General features: G+C 43.0%; 1 protein-coding gene across 3 annotated transcripts in view; it reads right to left on the reverse strand.

Annotated features, from left to right (window-relative positions):
• IGSF21 (immunoglobin superfamily member 21) overlaps positions 1-13,636 on the reverse strand; it is a 1,330,939-nt gene that overhangs the window by 11,356 nt on the left and 1,305,947 nt on the right. For all 3 annotated transcript variants that reach the window (XM_085608163.1, XM_085608171.1, XM_085608177.1), the window contains exons 8-9: positions 12,570-12,762; positions 6,689-6,727 (exon numbers count right to left, since the gene is read on the reverse strand). In XM_085608163.1, the coding sequence (XP_085464289.1) occupies positions 6,689-6,727; positions 12,570-12,762 (232 nt within the window). The remainder of the gene's footprint in view (positions 1-6,688; positions 6,728-12,569; positions 12,763-13,636) is intronic.

A 13,636-nucleotide genomic window follows, 5' to 3' on the forward strand; every position in this document is an offset into this window, starting at 1 on the left:
AAGTCGCTGAAGAATTTGTCAACCAACAATGGATGAATTTTTTATAAGAGAAGGAACTGCTGCATGAGTCTCAGTCTGGTTTCAGGCCACTCTTCAGCACAGACTCTGCACTCTTATTCGCTTCAGAGTCACTGCGTCTCATGGCTGATGAGGATAGGACAGCTGCCTTAGTCATGCTTGACTAAAGCTTAGCTTTCATCATGGTCTCGCATGGTCTTTTATTAGAACAGCTATGGAGATTCAGGGTGGGGGGATCTCCACTGGGCTGGATTGCGGATGTTCTGCAAGATCGGGCACGTCAAAGTCAGTGTAGGGCATTGCTTCTTATCCAGTCCTTCCAGTGCTTAAGTTGGAACAGTGTTTGCCAGGGCTTCGCACTAACACTTGTTTTTTAAAATGTGACAAATTTTAATGACAGTGCACCACATGGAGACATGTCCATCTGTTTTCAAACAGAGACCATTGGCAGCATATTTAATATTTCTACATTCTTACAGCTTTGGGTGACCCAAAATATTCCAAATTGTCACATACGGTGAAGTTTGATGGATAGCAGGTAGCAATGATACGGGCATTTGCCAGCACTGGCAGGACAGGGGGTGGTGTAAGCTTTAGTGGCCTTACAATGTATATATTGATCCCAGATGCTTTAATTTTTATTTATTTTTTACAAATTTAGCACTGATTGAGCTATTCTTAACGTATGTTCCGACAGGATGCCATTCTGACCACTTTTTGTGTGTCCTTGTGTATTGGGCTGATGTGTCTGCAATTTGCCCTGCTTCGAAAAGGCTTTATCTTTTATTCCATAGGTCTAGTGTCTCAAGCCAACTGTGACTAGAACCTATTGTTTGTTAGTTGGTATGATTTTTTTTACACAACCAAAATCTCGTATATTTCCAAATGGTTTTTTATATTTCTCAGACTTTTTATTTTTTCTTGTGGTTGGCTTTTCCTTGCAAAAGTCATCTGCTGGAGTCTTGTTTGAGAACAAAATCTCTCTCATTGGTATTATGAAACTGGTGTGTAGTGTGAGCATGTTTCTGTTTGACCCTGTCTCCTGCTGGTTTCTTGCGTGATTTTCGTGATTTTTCTACCCAAGCCATGCTCTCGCATACAATGTTCACACAGATAATTGGCGAAATGGATTTCAAGTAATATGCATAATTTAATGAGAATTACACTAATTAAGCAAGAAAAACCTTTGATGATTGTGTCCACCCCTAGACCTGAATGTCACTTATTTCTTGTTCCAGGCTTTACTAAACATGTAAACCTCCCACTTGGGAATATAGTTGTTAAAAACAATATCACAAATTGTATTACTAATAATTATATTATCATGCCAAAGTTCAGTTTTCAAGCATGTTTTATCAAGCCACAAAGGCCATTTTGGAGGTGCTTTAAATTTTGACAGGAAAAGAAACTGAGGCAAGGAGAGAGATGAATTGATTTCCTCAGCCCCCCAAAATGCTGGTCAAACAGATAACAATTATCAAAGTTGTGGCCCACTGTGTGTTCTTCAATAAGTAATTAAGCATATGGACCAAATCGTTGATCTATAAAAGAATAGGCCTTCCCATTATAACAAAGGTCTTGTGGACATTTTGTATAGAATTAAAATAAAAATGTGCATTAAAATTAGTTGTTTTACATTAGGATTCACACATTTGTATTAGCATAGTGCTTTTGCAATTGAAATGAACTCATTAGCATGTTTTCTGTCTTAGACAAAACTAGGTCTCAGTTAGGCCTTGACATCATCTTTGTTAAAATAGCTGCTGAATTATGATGTTCATTTTGTGTTTATATTTCTTGCTTGACAGCAAGATGTCCACTGTTTATGCCATATTATTCTCGAAGAACTCACTGGTGTGAGACTTTTGCTATTTTCCAAATCTCTTCCTGCTAGTACACTGTATGGCATTCATTCACAATTATTTTCTGTTGTTTTCATAATTAATTTGTTCCAACACCTCTGGATGACATAGAGCCTGATGACGAGTTTGGCGGACGGGTTTCTCCATCAAAAACGTGACGGATATCCCGTCCGCCATATTACGAGTTCCATTATATCCAATGGAGCTTGCTATAGGGCAGATCGGATATCCGCCACGTTTGTGATGCAGTAGCACGTCTGCCAAACTCGTACTGAGGCCAGTAATGTCTGAAGGAAAGAGTCAATATTCATGTAGTTGGTTATTGTTAAAATGATAGTGTTATGTAACGTTTTATAAATATGAAATGTGATTTTTTGTAATAATGCTCACACCATGCAGACTTTGCAGTTCATAATTTCCTATGCCGATAATGGCTATAAAAGCCCAGGGCTGGACTGGCCATAGCGGGCACCGGGCATTTCCCGGGTAGGCCGCTAGGGTGGGGTCCAGTATTGGGCCCCTGGGGGGCCATTTTTGTTACCGGGGGTCAGCAATATCGGCCCCCTGTAACAAAATCGGCCGAAACCGGCCCTCGTAAACTGCTCAGCTGCACTCCCCCTCACCCCAGGGGAGGGGACAGCTGAGCAGTTTGCCAGGGCCGGTTTCTGTTCCCAGTCCGGCCCTGCAAAAGCCCCTAAATTTGAGGGTGAGCCATGACTCTCTACTGAGCATCTCGGAATGCTGCCCGATTTTCTATTGGTTTGCTGCACATTTGAGACCATGTCTATTTAACTGATTTTTGCTGCCTGTTGCATTATTTCTGTATTTGAGATCCGTTATAGCAGTTGACTTCTGTGTACTTTTAATGATTCAATGATATTGATGCTGTATTTGCACATATATTTGCCTGTTATGCACTTTAAATTGCAATAAACCTACATGTTTTTCCTAAATCTCTGATCTTGAACCCCCTTTTTGAGTCAGTCCTATTTATTGATTTTATTTTGGAATACTGTTTTAATCTCGTCTCTAGGGACACATTACATCATAGTTCTTGGGGTTAACATTGATTCCAACCCTTGGAAATCGTGGGCGCTACATTCATGCTGGTTATTTTAGCAATAGCGTGCCCACAGACTCAATTTGGTGGTTTGAGTAACTGGTGGATAGTCCAATCTTTTGGGTAAATGTTGAAGTAGTTCTAAGCTGTCTGTGAAGGTGACCTTTCATATTATAAGGCAGGAGTGAATGTGCCTCTTATGATAACATTCTGTCTTAAAGGGGTGACCAGGAGAGATTTTTTTCCTCTAAGTGATGTTGTTTTCTGTTGGTGAGGGCTGCAATCTGGGTATCCTAACGTTTATGGCTTGAGTCACTGTCTTCATCAAGTTATGTGATGTCCTGCAGGCCTAGGGCTGAATGATCTTTCCTCTGAGATGTCGGGTAATCTCCGGGTGAAAGCATGAACGATTGTCTCCTCTGGGAGACAGGGTGTCCATAAGATAATGCTATTGTGATTTTTCTTCTGGGTTATAGAGTGTCCTACCAGTGAAGGCCATTTGATTTTCTTTATGGAGTGTTGCGGTGACCTTCAAGCCTGACCTAAAATGAAGCATCATGGTCTACTGTGGGTGAGGTCTAGTGAGCCATAGACGTGTAGCTGTGGTGGTTATCTGGGTGAGGAATGAGGCTTCTCTGGGTAATGTAGAGTTCCATATGTAAGGGTTATGTTATTTGTCTCTTTCAGGTGACATTGTGTCCTAGCAGAAGAGCTGCAGGGATTTTCTCCTGTTGGCAATGTTGTGTCTTAATTGCTGTACTAAATGTCTTTGTCAAGTGCTGAGGTGCCCAATAAGTGAGAGCTGGGGTGATTGTCTCCATTAGGTGATAGACTATCCTATTTGTTTGGGGTATAGCGATAGCTTATGGTGGGGGATGCTATGCCCTATAGGTGATGATATGCAAACTGCCTCCTCTTTTAGTGTAGACTGTCTTTGACGAGAGATGTGTTTTGACATAAAGGTGGAGGTGTTTGTTTACAATTAGGGATGCAGTATCATACCATTGAGGATTAAAGAGGTGATAGAGATTATCTACTATCATGATGAAAAGTCCTATAGGTATAGTCCAGCAGAAGTGTCTTCATCAAGTGATATGTTTTACAAGAGAACTTTGGAAGGGAAATGTCTGTTCATTGAGTGTCTTTCTGATCTTCCTTATCAGGGCAGATCTGGCTGATCTGTCACTCTGACATTTCCCCTGTAGGCTGCAGGTGAGGCGGCTGCTTTCGGAGTTGAATGGCTGCCATGACCAAACCATGTCCAATCATTCTCTTCTAATTGTGGCCTCATGCAGTTTGGGGTTGGTTTGACGATTTGTACCATGGCTGATACTGATTTCCAGTCCGGCCCATGAGAGTGCTGTGGCAGTTGGCTATCCGAGTGACATGGTGATGGCTAGAGGGCTGTACCCACATCTGACTGGACATCATAGGGGTCTATTCACAAATTGCGCATTGTAGTACATTAAGTAGTACTAAAATACTACTGCTAAATTAATACAAAATGCTATTCACAAGCCTACTAGTGTAGATCCCCACCTCTGCTAACTTTTCTATAGGAAGATTAACTACTTAGGGGCCAATGACGATGTCGTTAGGCAAGGCTCGGGATGGGATTCGGTATTGCAGAATTCGATTCAGTACCCTTGTTTCCTACAGCATCGTACAGATTTCCCAACAACCTATTACGATACCCAGAAACCGTTCGAGCAGACTGAATCGATTATGAAAGGCATCCGGACAGCCAGAGTCTTTCAAAGCCGACTCGTACAGCTCTATGGACACGGTTTCCAAACGAGCGATTACAATGACTGATTCGGACAGCTGTTCCAAAATGTTTGCCTGAGACGAAAGAGCTGCCGGAATCTGTATTTAGGGGGCCCTTTGCAGGCCCCACTTCATACTGAGACTTACGAATGTAGCCCTTGGGGGTACCCAAGGGAACCCTCTTCTCAACCATGCCCAATGTGGCAGGCACCATGGGGTGCCTGCCACAGGGTGCAAGGATTTCCCCAACCACCCCTTTTTTCAATGGGAGCCTGCGCTGTTGTTCGGAACAGAGGCTCCCATTGAATTCAATGTGAGTCCAACCGAGCTATGTTAGGAAGCATCATAATTGGTTGTCCGTATTCACAGCACCTGAATTGTTTGGAAACTATTCTGGAACCGATTCATTCGGGACAGTTTCCTAACGACATAGTAATCGGGCCCTTAGTTGTACATCTTGGAGTGACCAGGAGGATTAGTGGTTAAAGGGAAATTCTTACTACTAAATGGGAGGGGGTTAGGGAGGAGCGAGGAGCGAGGAGGGGTTTAAGGAGGGTTAGGGAGGGCCTCGCACCGACCCACGAACTAGTAAGCACATTTCTACTCAAACTGTACTTCTAAACTCACTACAGGTCAAAAAGGAAACAAAACTGTGGTAAACTACTCTAGTTTAGAGCTGGAGTAAGTCCAGCACCACACATGGCCAACCACAGGTACTGCAGCACCCTCTCATTGAAATTAATGGAGTTAGGGACTTAAAATAAAACCTCATAATAGTAAATAAAGAAATTAAACAATTAGTTACAAATATAAATAAATATATTTTAATGTGACAAACTAAAAATAAAATACGAATTAATTATTAAATTAGTAGTAATAGTTAAATGACTATTAATTATTTTTATACAACATGGTAATAATGAATAATTTGTAATATTTTTTACTTTCTATGGTAATTTACTTTTTATTTGAAACTCCAGAAACTGTTTGATTAATTTAATATATTTTAATGATTTAAAAATGTTATTAAGTTAAAAGGGCTGTAGCATTTTTATTTTACGTTGTTCAACATTAAAAATAAATATGTAAAATGAATTTACATTATTATTTAACATTAGAATATTTGTAATATTTTGTTTTTTTGCTAAACAGATTCTTTTACTTTCTTGTAAATTTACTATTAGGCTACTCCACAGCTGGGATGGAGCTCTCAGTGTGCTAAAGTATAGAGAAAATTAAAAATGTTGACTAAACTTTATAAATTAGTGAACATGTTCATGTTAAATATTTATGTAAGTCAATTGTATACATTTATTTTAAATACAGAACAACATTTTAAAAATGCTACTGCTCTAATAACCTTTTTTTAAATAAATTATAAATAATAAGTTATCAATATTAAATATAGTTTATTTTAAGATGTTTTAACTTTCAATTATATTTAGTTATATTTGTATCTATTTTAAATAGTTTAATTTATTTTGACAGTATTTCCTATGGGGTTTTATTTTAAGACCCTACCTCCACTATTGTCTATGGGAGGAAGTTACAATACCAATGGTTGGCCAATGTGGTGCTTGACTTCCTACTCTTTTTTTGACAATAGTAACTTACTATCATACGTTTGGCTCTATCCCCTTTTTAAATAGGTGGAGACATGTAAGTATACACTTTTGAGTACATTTGCATTTTGATTTTATGTATAGCTGAAAGTAATAAAGTTACTCAAAAGGTAAGAATAAATTACACATGTATATTAGTCTCAAGTGTAAGGTTCCCTTGTGAATAGCCCCCATAGTGTTTTGAAAACCAGTTCCTGCATCACCGGCATGCGCATTAGCACTCATGCATGGTATAGTTTAGTGCCTCCATCCAGCCGCAAACCTTTGCATCGGGAGTGTATTGATGGAAGCATGCTCTTTCTACCTGAAGAGGCCTGTCAATCTCTTCTCATCAGAAAACGAGCCCATGCTGCACTCACCGTTTGAGTCTTCTGTTCCTCGCGGGATATTAGGGTTTTCTGTTGAAAGAAAAAAAAGAAATCTGTGATTGCAAACCGTGTCGCATGCGCTGGTGCACATCGTGGGTCCTGAGGGTATCAGGACTTTGGACTACAAAAGGGCACGGGTTAAGCTTCATTACACATTTACACACTGTGCAGAGCTCTGGAATCGCCCCTCACCAACAAGCCGACATGAGGAGGGAAGGAAATGTAATACACCTGCAGTAACCATCCAGTGTTTAGTCAATACTCCCTCGCAGGAGTAATTCACCACATTGAGGCCAGACGTGAAACTGTGCCAATAGAGTAACTATTATCCTAAAACCACAGACAGGCCATTGGCACCTTCTGCCTGCTGTATCCCCTTTGAGAGGAAAATCTGTCAGAATGACCAATCTTGAATGCCAATAGGTGGTTTGGCTGTTGTACCATTGGAAGGGGTCTGTCATGTTAACCATATGAACATTTTGGCATTTTCCCCATGGCCTGCAAGCTAGGAGCTGTTTCTATGGCTGTCTGGGAGGCCATGATGACCCAGCCTTGAAAGTGCTTAACCTTTACGTTTGAGAATAATGTATATGCATTCTTTAGATCATTCAGTTCTAAAAATGTATTTGGGGGGACCACCCCCCTTCCTAAAACCCACCACAGAGGGACAGGCTTGCTTGCTGCACTCCCTCACATCAGAGAGGAGGCAGGAGTTGCAGGCTCTAAAGCGGGGCTGTTGGCAGGTTTCGCAGAATGGGTCACTGTAATCATAGCCTGTACTATGAAACAGCCCATGCCCATATTGACAAGCCGTGCATGTGCCACATACCCAATACCCAAGTCTCTCCCACCTTGCTGCCAGTGCCAATAGGGCAGTGGTAGTGAGGAGGTAATGTCCGGGTCCCATATTCTCCACAGCCTGTGTTGCATCCTTATTGGAAGACCAACGCGACATGGACTGAGGAACACAGCTCTTGGTTGAGCCTGGACCTTCTGCCCTGCTCCAAGCATTGCTGACTGGCACTTTATGTATAGTTCACGTAGGAACATTTAAATTAACAAGTGTATTTTGGGTTGTTACACTTTAGCCCATTATTATATATTACTGCACAGAATGGCCTTTATTAGAATTAGTGAATCAAACCTCATCTGCCCTGAAAATTGTATTTATTTATTAATAACTTAAGAAGCAAGTCCTTTGTCTTAAGCCCGCTGGAAAATACCTTTATAAAGGGAGCAGCATTACCGACAATCATAAACCAGAGATTTTTTTTCTACAGTGATCACTCTGAACTGAATTATTTGAAGGCGCTCTCATACATGAGGATCATGGAAAAAGAGGCACAGTGACGAAAAGTAGTTGCTTAACAAATATTGGCAACTAGGGGACCCGTTTCCCGCACTGCCAGAAGTGTTATTATTATTTGCGACTTGAACAACTGTTGCCCACCTCTGATGACCAGCTACCAATTAGTCATTAATAACATCCGTTAGAACATAATCAAGAGGCAACAAAACAGAGTAAAACAATATATTTGTTATATAACAAAACAGAGTACCCATACAAAAATGAGTACACAGAACACCAAGAGGAAATGGAACGAGAAGATCCTTAGTTGTATCTCTGACATTTTAATCAATTCCCTCGTCACTGAAAACAGATAAGCTAGGGGTCGCGTAACTAGTTAGCATGGAGGAGTCTCGTTCGTTATTATAATTAAACAAACAAATCGCTCCACCAACTAAGAATGGCCACGCACCACCACCCACAGAATCGTGAAAGAGCTATCAATCTGTCAATCCTTTCCGGTAACGCGACCCCCAGTTTATCTGTATTCGGTGGGAAGGAATTGATTAAATAATCACAGAAACAACTAACAGATCTACTTGTCTCATTTCCTGTTGGTGTTTTATGTACTAATTTTTGTGTGGGTACTCTGTTTTGTTGCCTCTTGATTATGTTCTAACGTAAAGTAATTGCTTTGGGTTACACAGTCTGGTCAAGCCGGGAAGCCGGTATTAAAACAAGGCTTCATGATTATACATTGCGCACTTTGGCCACTGGGAGGGAATTGCATTCTTTCAACCTTCTTCCCTGATGAAAATGTTATTAGTGACCCAAGAGGCAAGTCAGTTGTGTTGTGCCTACAATACCATACCTTTACTGTTATAGATGAATCAACAGTATGATCAATTAAACTCTACACAAGAGAGGTTTTTGTACAGTGCACTTCCTGATCTGTACTATTTCAAGGAGCTCCCATGTGTAACGATCATGGATATGGAGGCACAGGGAAGAAAAGTAATTAAGTAGGGTGACGCATTCAGGCTAATTTGAGATCTGGAATTGAAACTAGGTTCTTTTAATCAAGGATCTGCAACTAGCTTTCGCCGTGGTGCCCAAACACGTTTCTGACATGTCTGCTGCATGGTTAAAAGTCAGCAGCTGCCGGCACAGGTAAACGCAGTGGGGCAATAGGGCGGGGTGGGAAGGGGGTAAGTCGACAGACAAAGGAATAGGTATAATTATTTTTTTTAAATAGCTATTCCGATGTCTCTTTGCCCCGACTCACCGCAGTTACCTGTGCCGGCCGCCGCTGTTCAATGTGTGGCTGATTTAAATATTTTTCCCAGGGCTAATTTTGGGTCTAAATCCAGCCACAAGTAACGTTTTTCTTACTCTTACATTGGTCTTCCTCTCCTGCACTATTAGGAGTGGTCTTCCTGGAGATCAGTAGATTGTCTGGGTCATACGGCTGGAAGGAGATAGTTCATGATGTCATGGCCAGGGGGCAACCATATGATTCCTTGTCAGCAGGAAAATAACTTTGCACTCCTGAGTTTTAGTTTTACAAATCATTGTTACTTATGAGAGGGACAAGTCCATAGTAATGGCAACACAACATAGCTCACATCGCTAACTTTCATAGCATACCAGGGGCGTCATTCTAATTGGTTCCCATAACATAAATGGTGTGTCAGCCTAAGTGGTCTAGTTGAACTGACCCAAGGCTACAACTACCAGAATGCACTGTAAGCCTAGAACTGGAACATGGTCTCACAGGGTACTGCAGAGTCGCTGTGGTAAGGAACTGTGGGCTTAATTTGATCCAGTGGTTTCTGGGGCTCATAATCATTAACACCAGCGCTTTTCATGAGCACCAGCTAAGGACACATTAATTTATGTGGAGATTAAGTGATTTGCTCAAATCACAAGATGGTGAGACGACACCTAGACTCGAACCTGGTTCCCCAGCTCCAAAGTCAGCAGCTCTGGCCTTTGCGCCACATCCTCTCCCAACTTTTTAAGTTAGTAGTCGGTTCTGTTTTAGGCGGCGCTAACAGTAGACATGGGCTGGTGCAAGCTGCCTCTTGAGGAAAGCCCAGGCACTTTTTTTTTTTTTTTTTTACAAATAAACCACTGGGGCTAGGCCCCCTCTCTAGCCCCAAATAGTCACCCATTGGCCTCTATTGCCAAGTCTGCTTATTTAAGACATGGTGAGGAACAAAAAGAAAAGGGAGGACAAGTATTTACATTTTAGAAAATTCTCGGCAGTCATGATTTTGCGGGCAGTTTATTAGCTGCTGTACCAAGGTCCTGACAGGTCCAGGGGACCTCTAAATTCAATCGAGAAAAAGATTTCTTTGCTCCTGAGCAGACTTTACTTTGTGTGTTTTCCTGAGCAGGTCTCTGCTGGGACTTGTGCTTTGTCAGTTTAACTTTCCAGGCCAGGAGGCAGAAGCACTGTGGGAAAGCTATCACTGTCTTTGAAATCCGCCAGCCACCTCTCTACAAAGCTTGCGCCTTTTGCAGGTCATAAACAATTCTTTGGCTTCGGGTTATCCAGGGAGGATGTGTCATCTCAGCAGGCCCTTTTGCAATGAATGCATCTGTAAATTCGCTGTGTTATTTGAACTTTTGAGTTTTTCTGTGGTCAAATGTATACTTTTCCCAAGTCATTTTGCCCTGGCTCATCATGATCTGATTCCATGGCTTGTATTTATTGTTTGATCAAAGTCAGGCCCTGCTACAGTCAGGGTACAGGCCTGCATTGTGACTGGCTCTTCCCCTGCCACTCCAGCCTTTCAGAAGAATTGGTGGGACTACTTTCAAAGGCGAGGCCTGACTTGTGTCTGTGGCTGTCATAAACTACCTGCCTTCCAGAGGCTAGACTGGTTCCCACTCTTACCCAGAATGAATGACTTTTCAAAGGGCGTGCCCTACCATGATATAATATACCTAAAAGCTACCTCATTTTAGAGGCACCGCCCAACCCGTCTTTGACTGCCGTAGTCCTGTTTTTTTGGAACCACATGCCTGAATTGTGGATGACTGATGCCCCACACATGACATTCACAGGACAGACTTGTGACTAACTATTACCACCATGCATGACAATAGAGGCCTTGTGATTGGTTGAATGGTTATGGCTGGCGAGCTTTTACCAGCCAATCACAATTCACATTGGACCTTTGAAAGGTATGCATTTCTAGAACAGTAGCAGCCACAAGTCAGGTCTATGGTTGAAATGGTAGCCTAAGGGGGGCATTTATAGACCTGACCTCAGATTAACTCTGCCCACAGCATGCTCCAGTTCATGCTCAGCCTCTGTCTGTATGTGACAGAGTTCTTCTGAAAAGTTGTGACTGAATGGCACCTTTGCACACGACATTAAAACTCAGAGACCAGACCTGCGAATGATTGACACAGCCACATGGGCCATGCAGAGACTCGCCAGGCGTGTGCCTGAATTTGCCTCAAACATACTAGTCTTTCAGGCTCCGCCCTCCTGTGATTGAAATGCTGCCACGCCTGTGGGAACCAGTCCCATGTCAGCTCTATGACAATGCTAGTAGTGTGGCACTGGCATTCATAGGCCTGACTGGGTTTGGCTCTACCCCCATACTGCTTGCCTTTTAGAGAACAGGTCTGAATTTTGACCGACTTTGTCTCGACCTACCAGACTTTTAGATGTGACTCAGTCTGCCTCAGTCCTGGGTTCCCTCAGAGACATTAGCCAGGTTATTACATTCCAGGACTGTCTAAATGTAAAACTACTGAATGTGGTCATGTGACCTTTAAGGAGCACGTTTAAGTGGGCGTGTGGCGGTCCATAGCCCCCTGCTCCCTCGCTACTGCCCTCCTTCATGATTGCTGTGGCAAAATATAGAACCCTGCACTTACTAGACAGTCATAAAACTTCCAAAGATAAGGTAAGGCAGACGTTTTACGTCAACTCCGCAGGATGTCGCTGTTTACAAGGAAGGGCCAGAATATGACATTTTATTAGATGGCGGGGAGCACTCCAAAAGCAAAATGCCCTTTTAATTGGACCTCTAAAAACTCTTGCATTGTTCCTAACAGTTTAGGTGATTGACAGGTGCTGGCCAAACCATGAGCTCTCTGGAGTAGTCCATCGTTTCTCAGGCTAGAATGACTGCGTAACCTTCCTCATCCATCACCGATGGATAGCACTGGATAGTGAGACTTGGGTGCTGTCTTTATAGTGAGCAGAAAAGCTCTGGGCACAGGACAAGATGAGGAGCACAGGGCAGTCAGTGGGTGGGGAAAGCACTGAATAGGCCGTGATAGGAGTAGTGCATGCTTTGAAAGTATCCCTGTAAAGTCACAAGGGAGCAATAGTGCTAAATTAGCAAAAGTAAACCTGGAAACCATGCAAGGAAGTGAACAGCCAGCTTACTTCAGTATCTGTTAGTTGAAAAGCAACATTTGACCTAAGATAGGTTGGTATCAAATGTTGGTCCTAACCTGTGGGGAGACCTGTTTGGATTTGAAACTCCCTCAGACAGCCCAACCGACCACAAGACCACATATACACCCCCCCCCGAACCATAGGATAGGCCCACATACCGAAGACGATTAGTCGGGTGTGGGTGTCGGTGGACCCCAGTGGATTCTGGGCTGTGCAGCGATACATGGAGCCGTTCAGTTCGGCAGGCACCCTCTCCAGAACCAGTTCTCTCCCGTCATGCTCTGCGCTGCCGTCCAGGAGCCGACCGCCCACACGCGTCCAGGTATACATGGGTTCTGGGAAAACTTCATTCTGGAGTGGGAAAGAGAGAAGAGAGCATGTCACTGCAACACAGCCAAGGAACTTCAGCTTTATGGTGAGTGGAAATAAAGTATTGCACCACAGGGTATAAATAACACAATTATGTGTCTCCTTGTAGAAAGCTGGCCCCTAAAATGTCACCTAGGCTAGCTGCATTACACGTTTGATTCTCTGCGAGAAACTCCTTTAACCGGCCGCCTTGAAAAAAAAATTGGGGGCATATTTACTAGAAACTGGTGGAGACCGGTGTTGAGCCAAATATTTGTAACGCTGCACTCCGTCAGTTTCAAAATGCGGCACACCCCTTCATTTAGCTAGCACTGGTGCTAAAGAAGCTGCCTAGCACCAGCACACACATGCAGCCGTGTGCCATGTTGCAAGGGTGCCTGCGCTACAGGGGTGATTATTTATGTGCAGGAAGGTGTCCTGGCAAATTGCTATTTCTATGTTGTCTTCAGCAACTACAGGTTGAAGTGCATTGAGGATGACCTGCTCCTCAGACACTCGTTGACACCTGACAGATGTCACACTGGCTCCTGTGTATTTCAGAGCTTCCACCCTCTTCCCATTGATGGTCACCCACTGCAGGTACTATTTAGTGTTATCCGGCAGGCAGGTTTCCTGGTCCATCTCTCTATCCCCTAATGAGATATGTGTCATTACAGCTGGCTCCCCCCCCCACTAGCAACCAGCTCCTCCCCCAGCACTACTTTAACTAACCCTGGTGACGGTGCACCAGTGGGTGCAGGTGCTGGCTTGGGGCACCTGGGATCCCCCTCAAGTGACCTTCCTGACCACATGCAAAACAGTTGCGGGGACCCCTGTTGTCTGGCTTCCCTCTAGGGGGCCATGGTTTCTTACCACT

The sequence above is a fragment of the Triturus cristatus genome, chromosome 1_2 (assembly GCF_964204655.1).
Source record: "Triturus cristatus chromosome 1_2, aTriCri1.1, whole genome shotgun sequence".
Taxonomy (NCBI): Eukaryota; Metazoa; Chordata; class Amphibia; order Caudata; family Salamandridae; genus Triturus; species Triturus cristatus.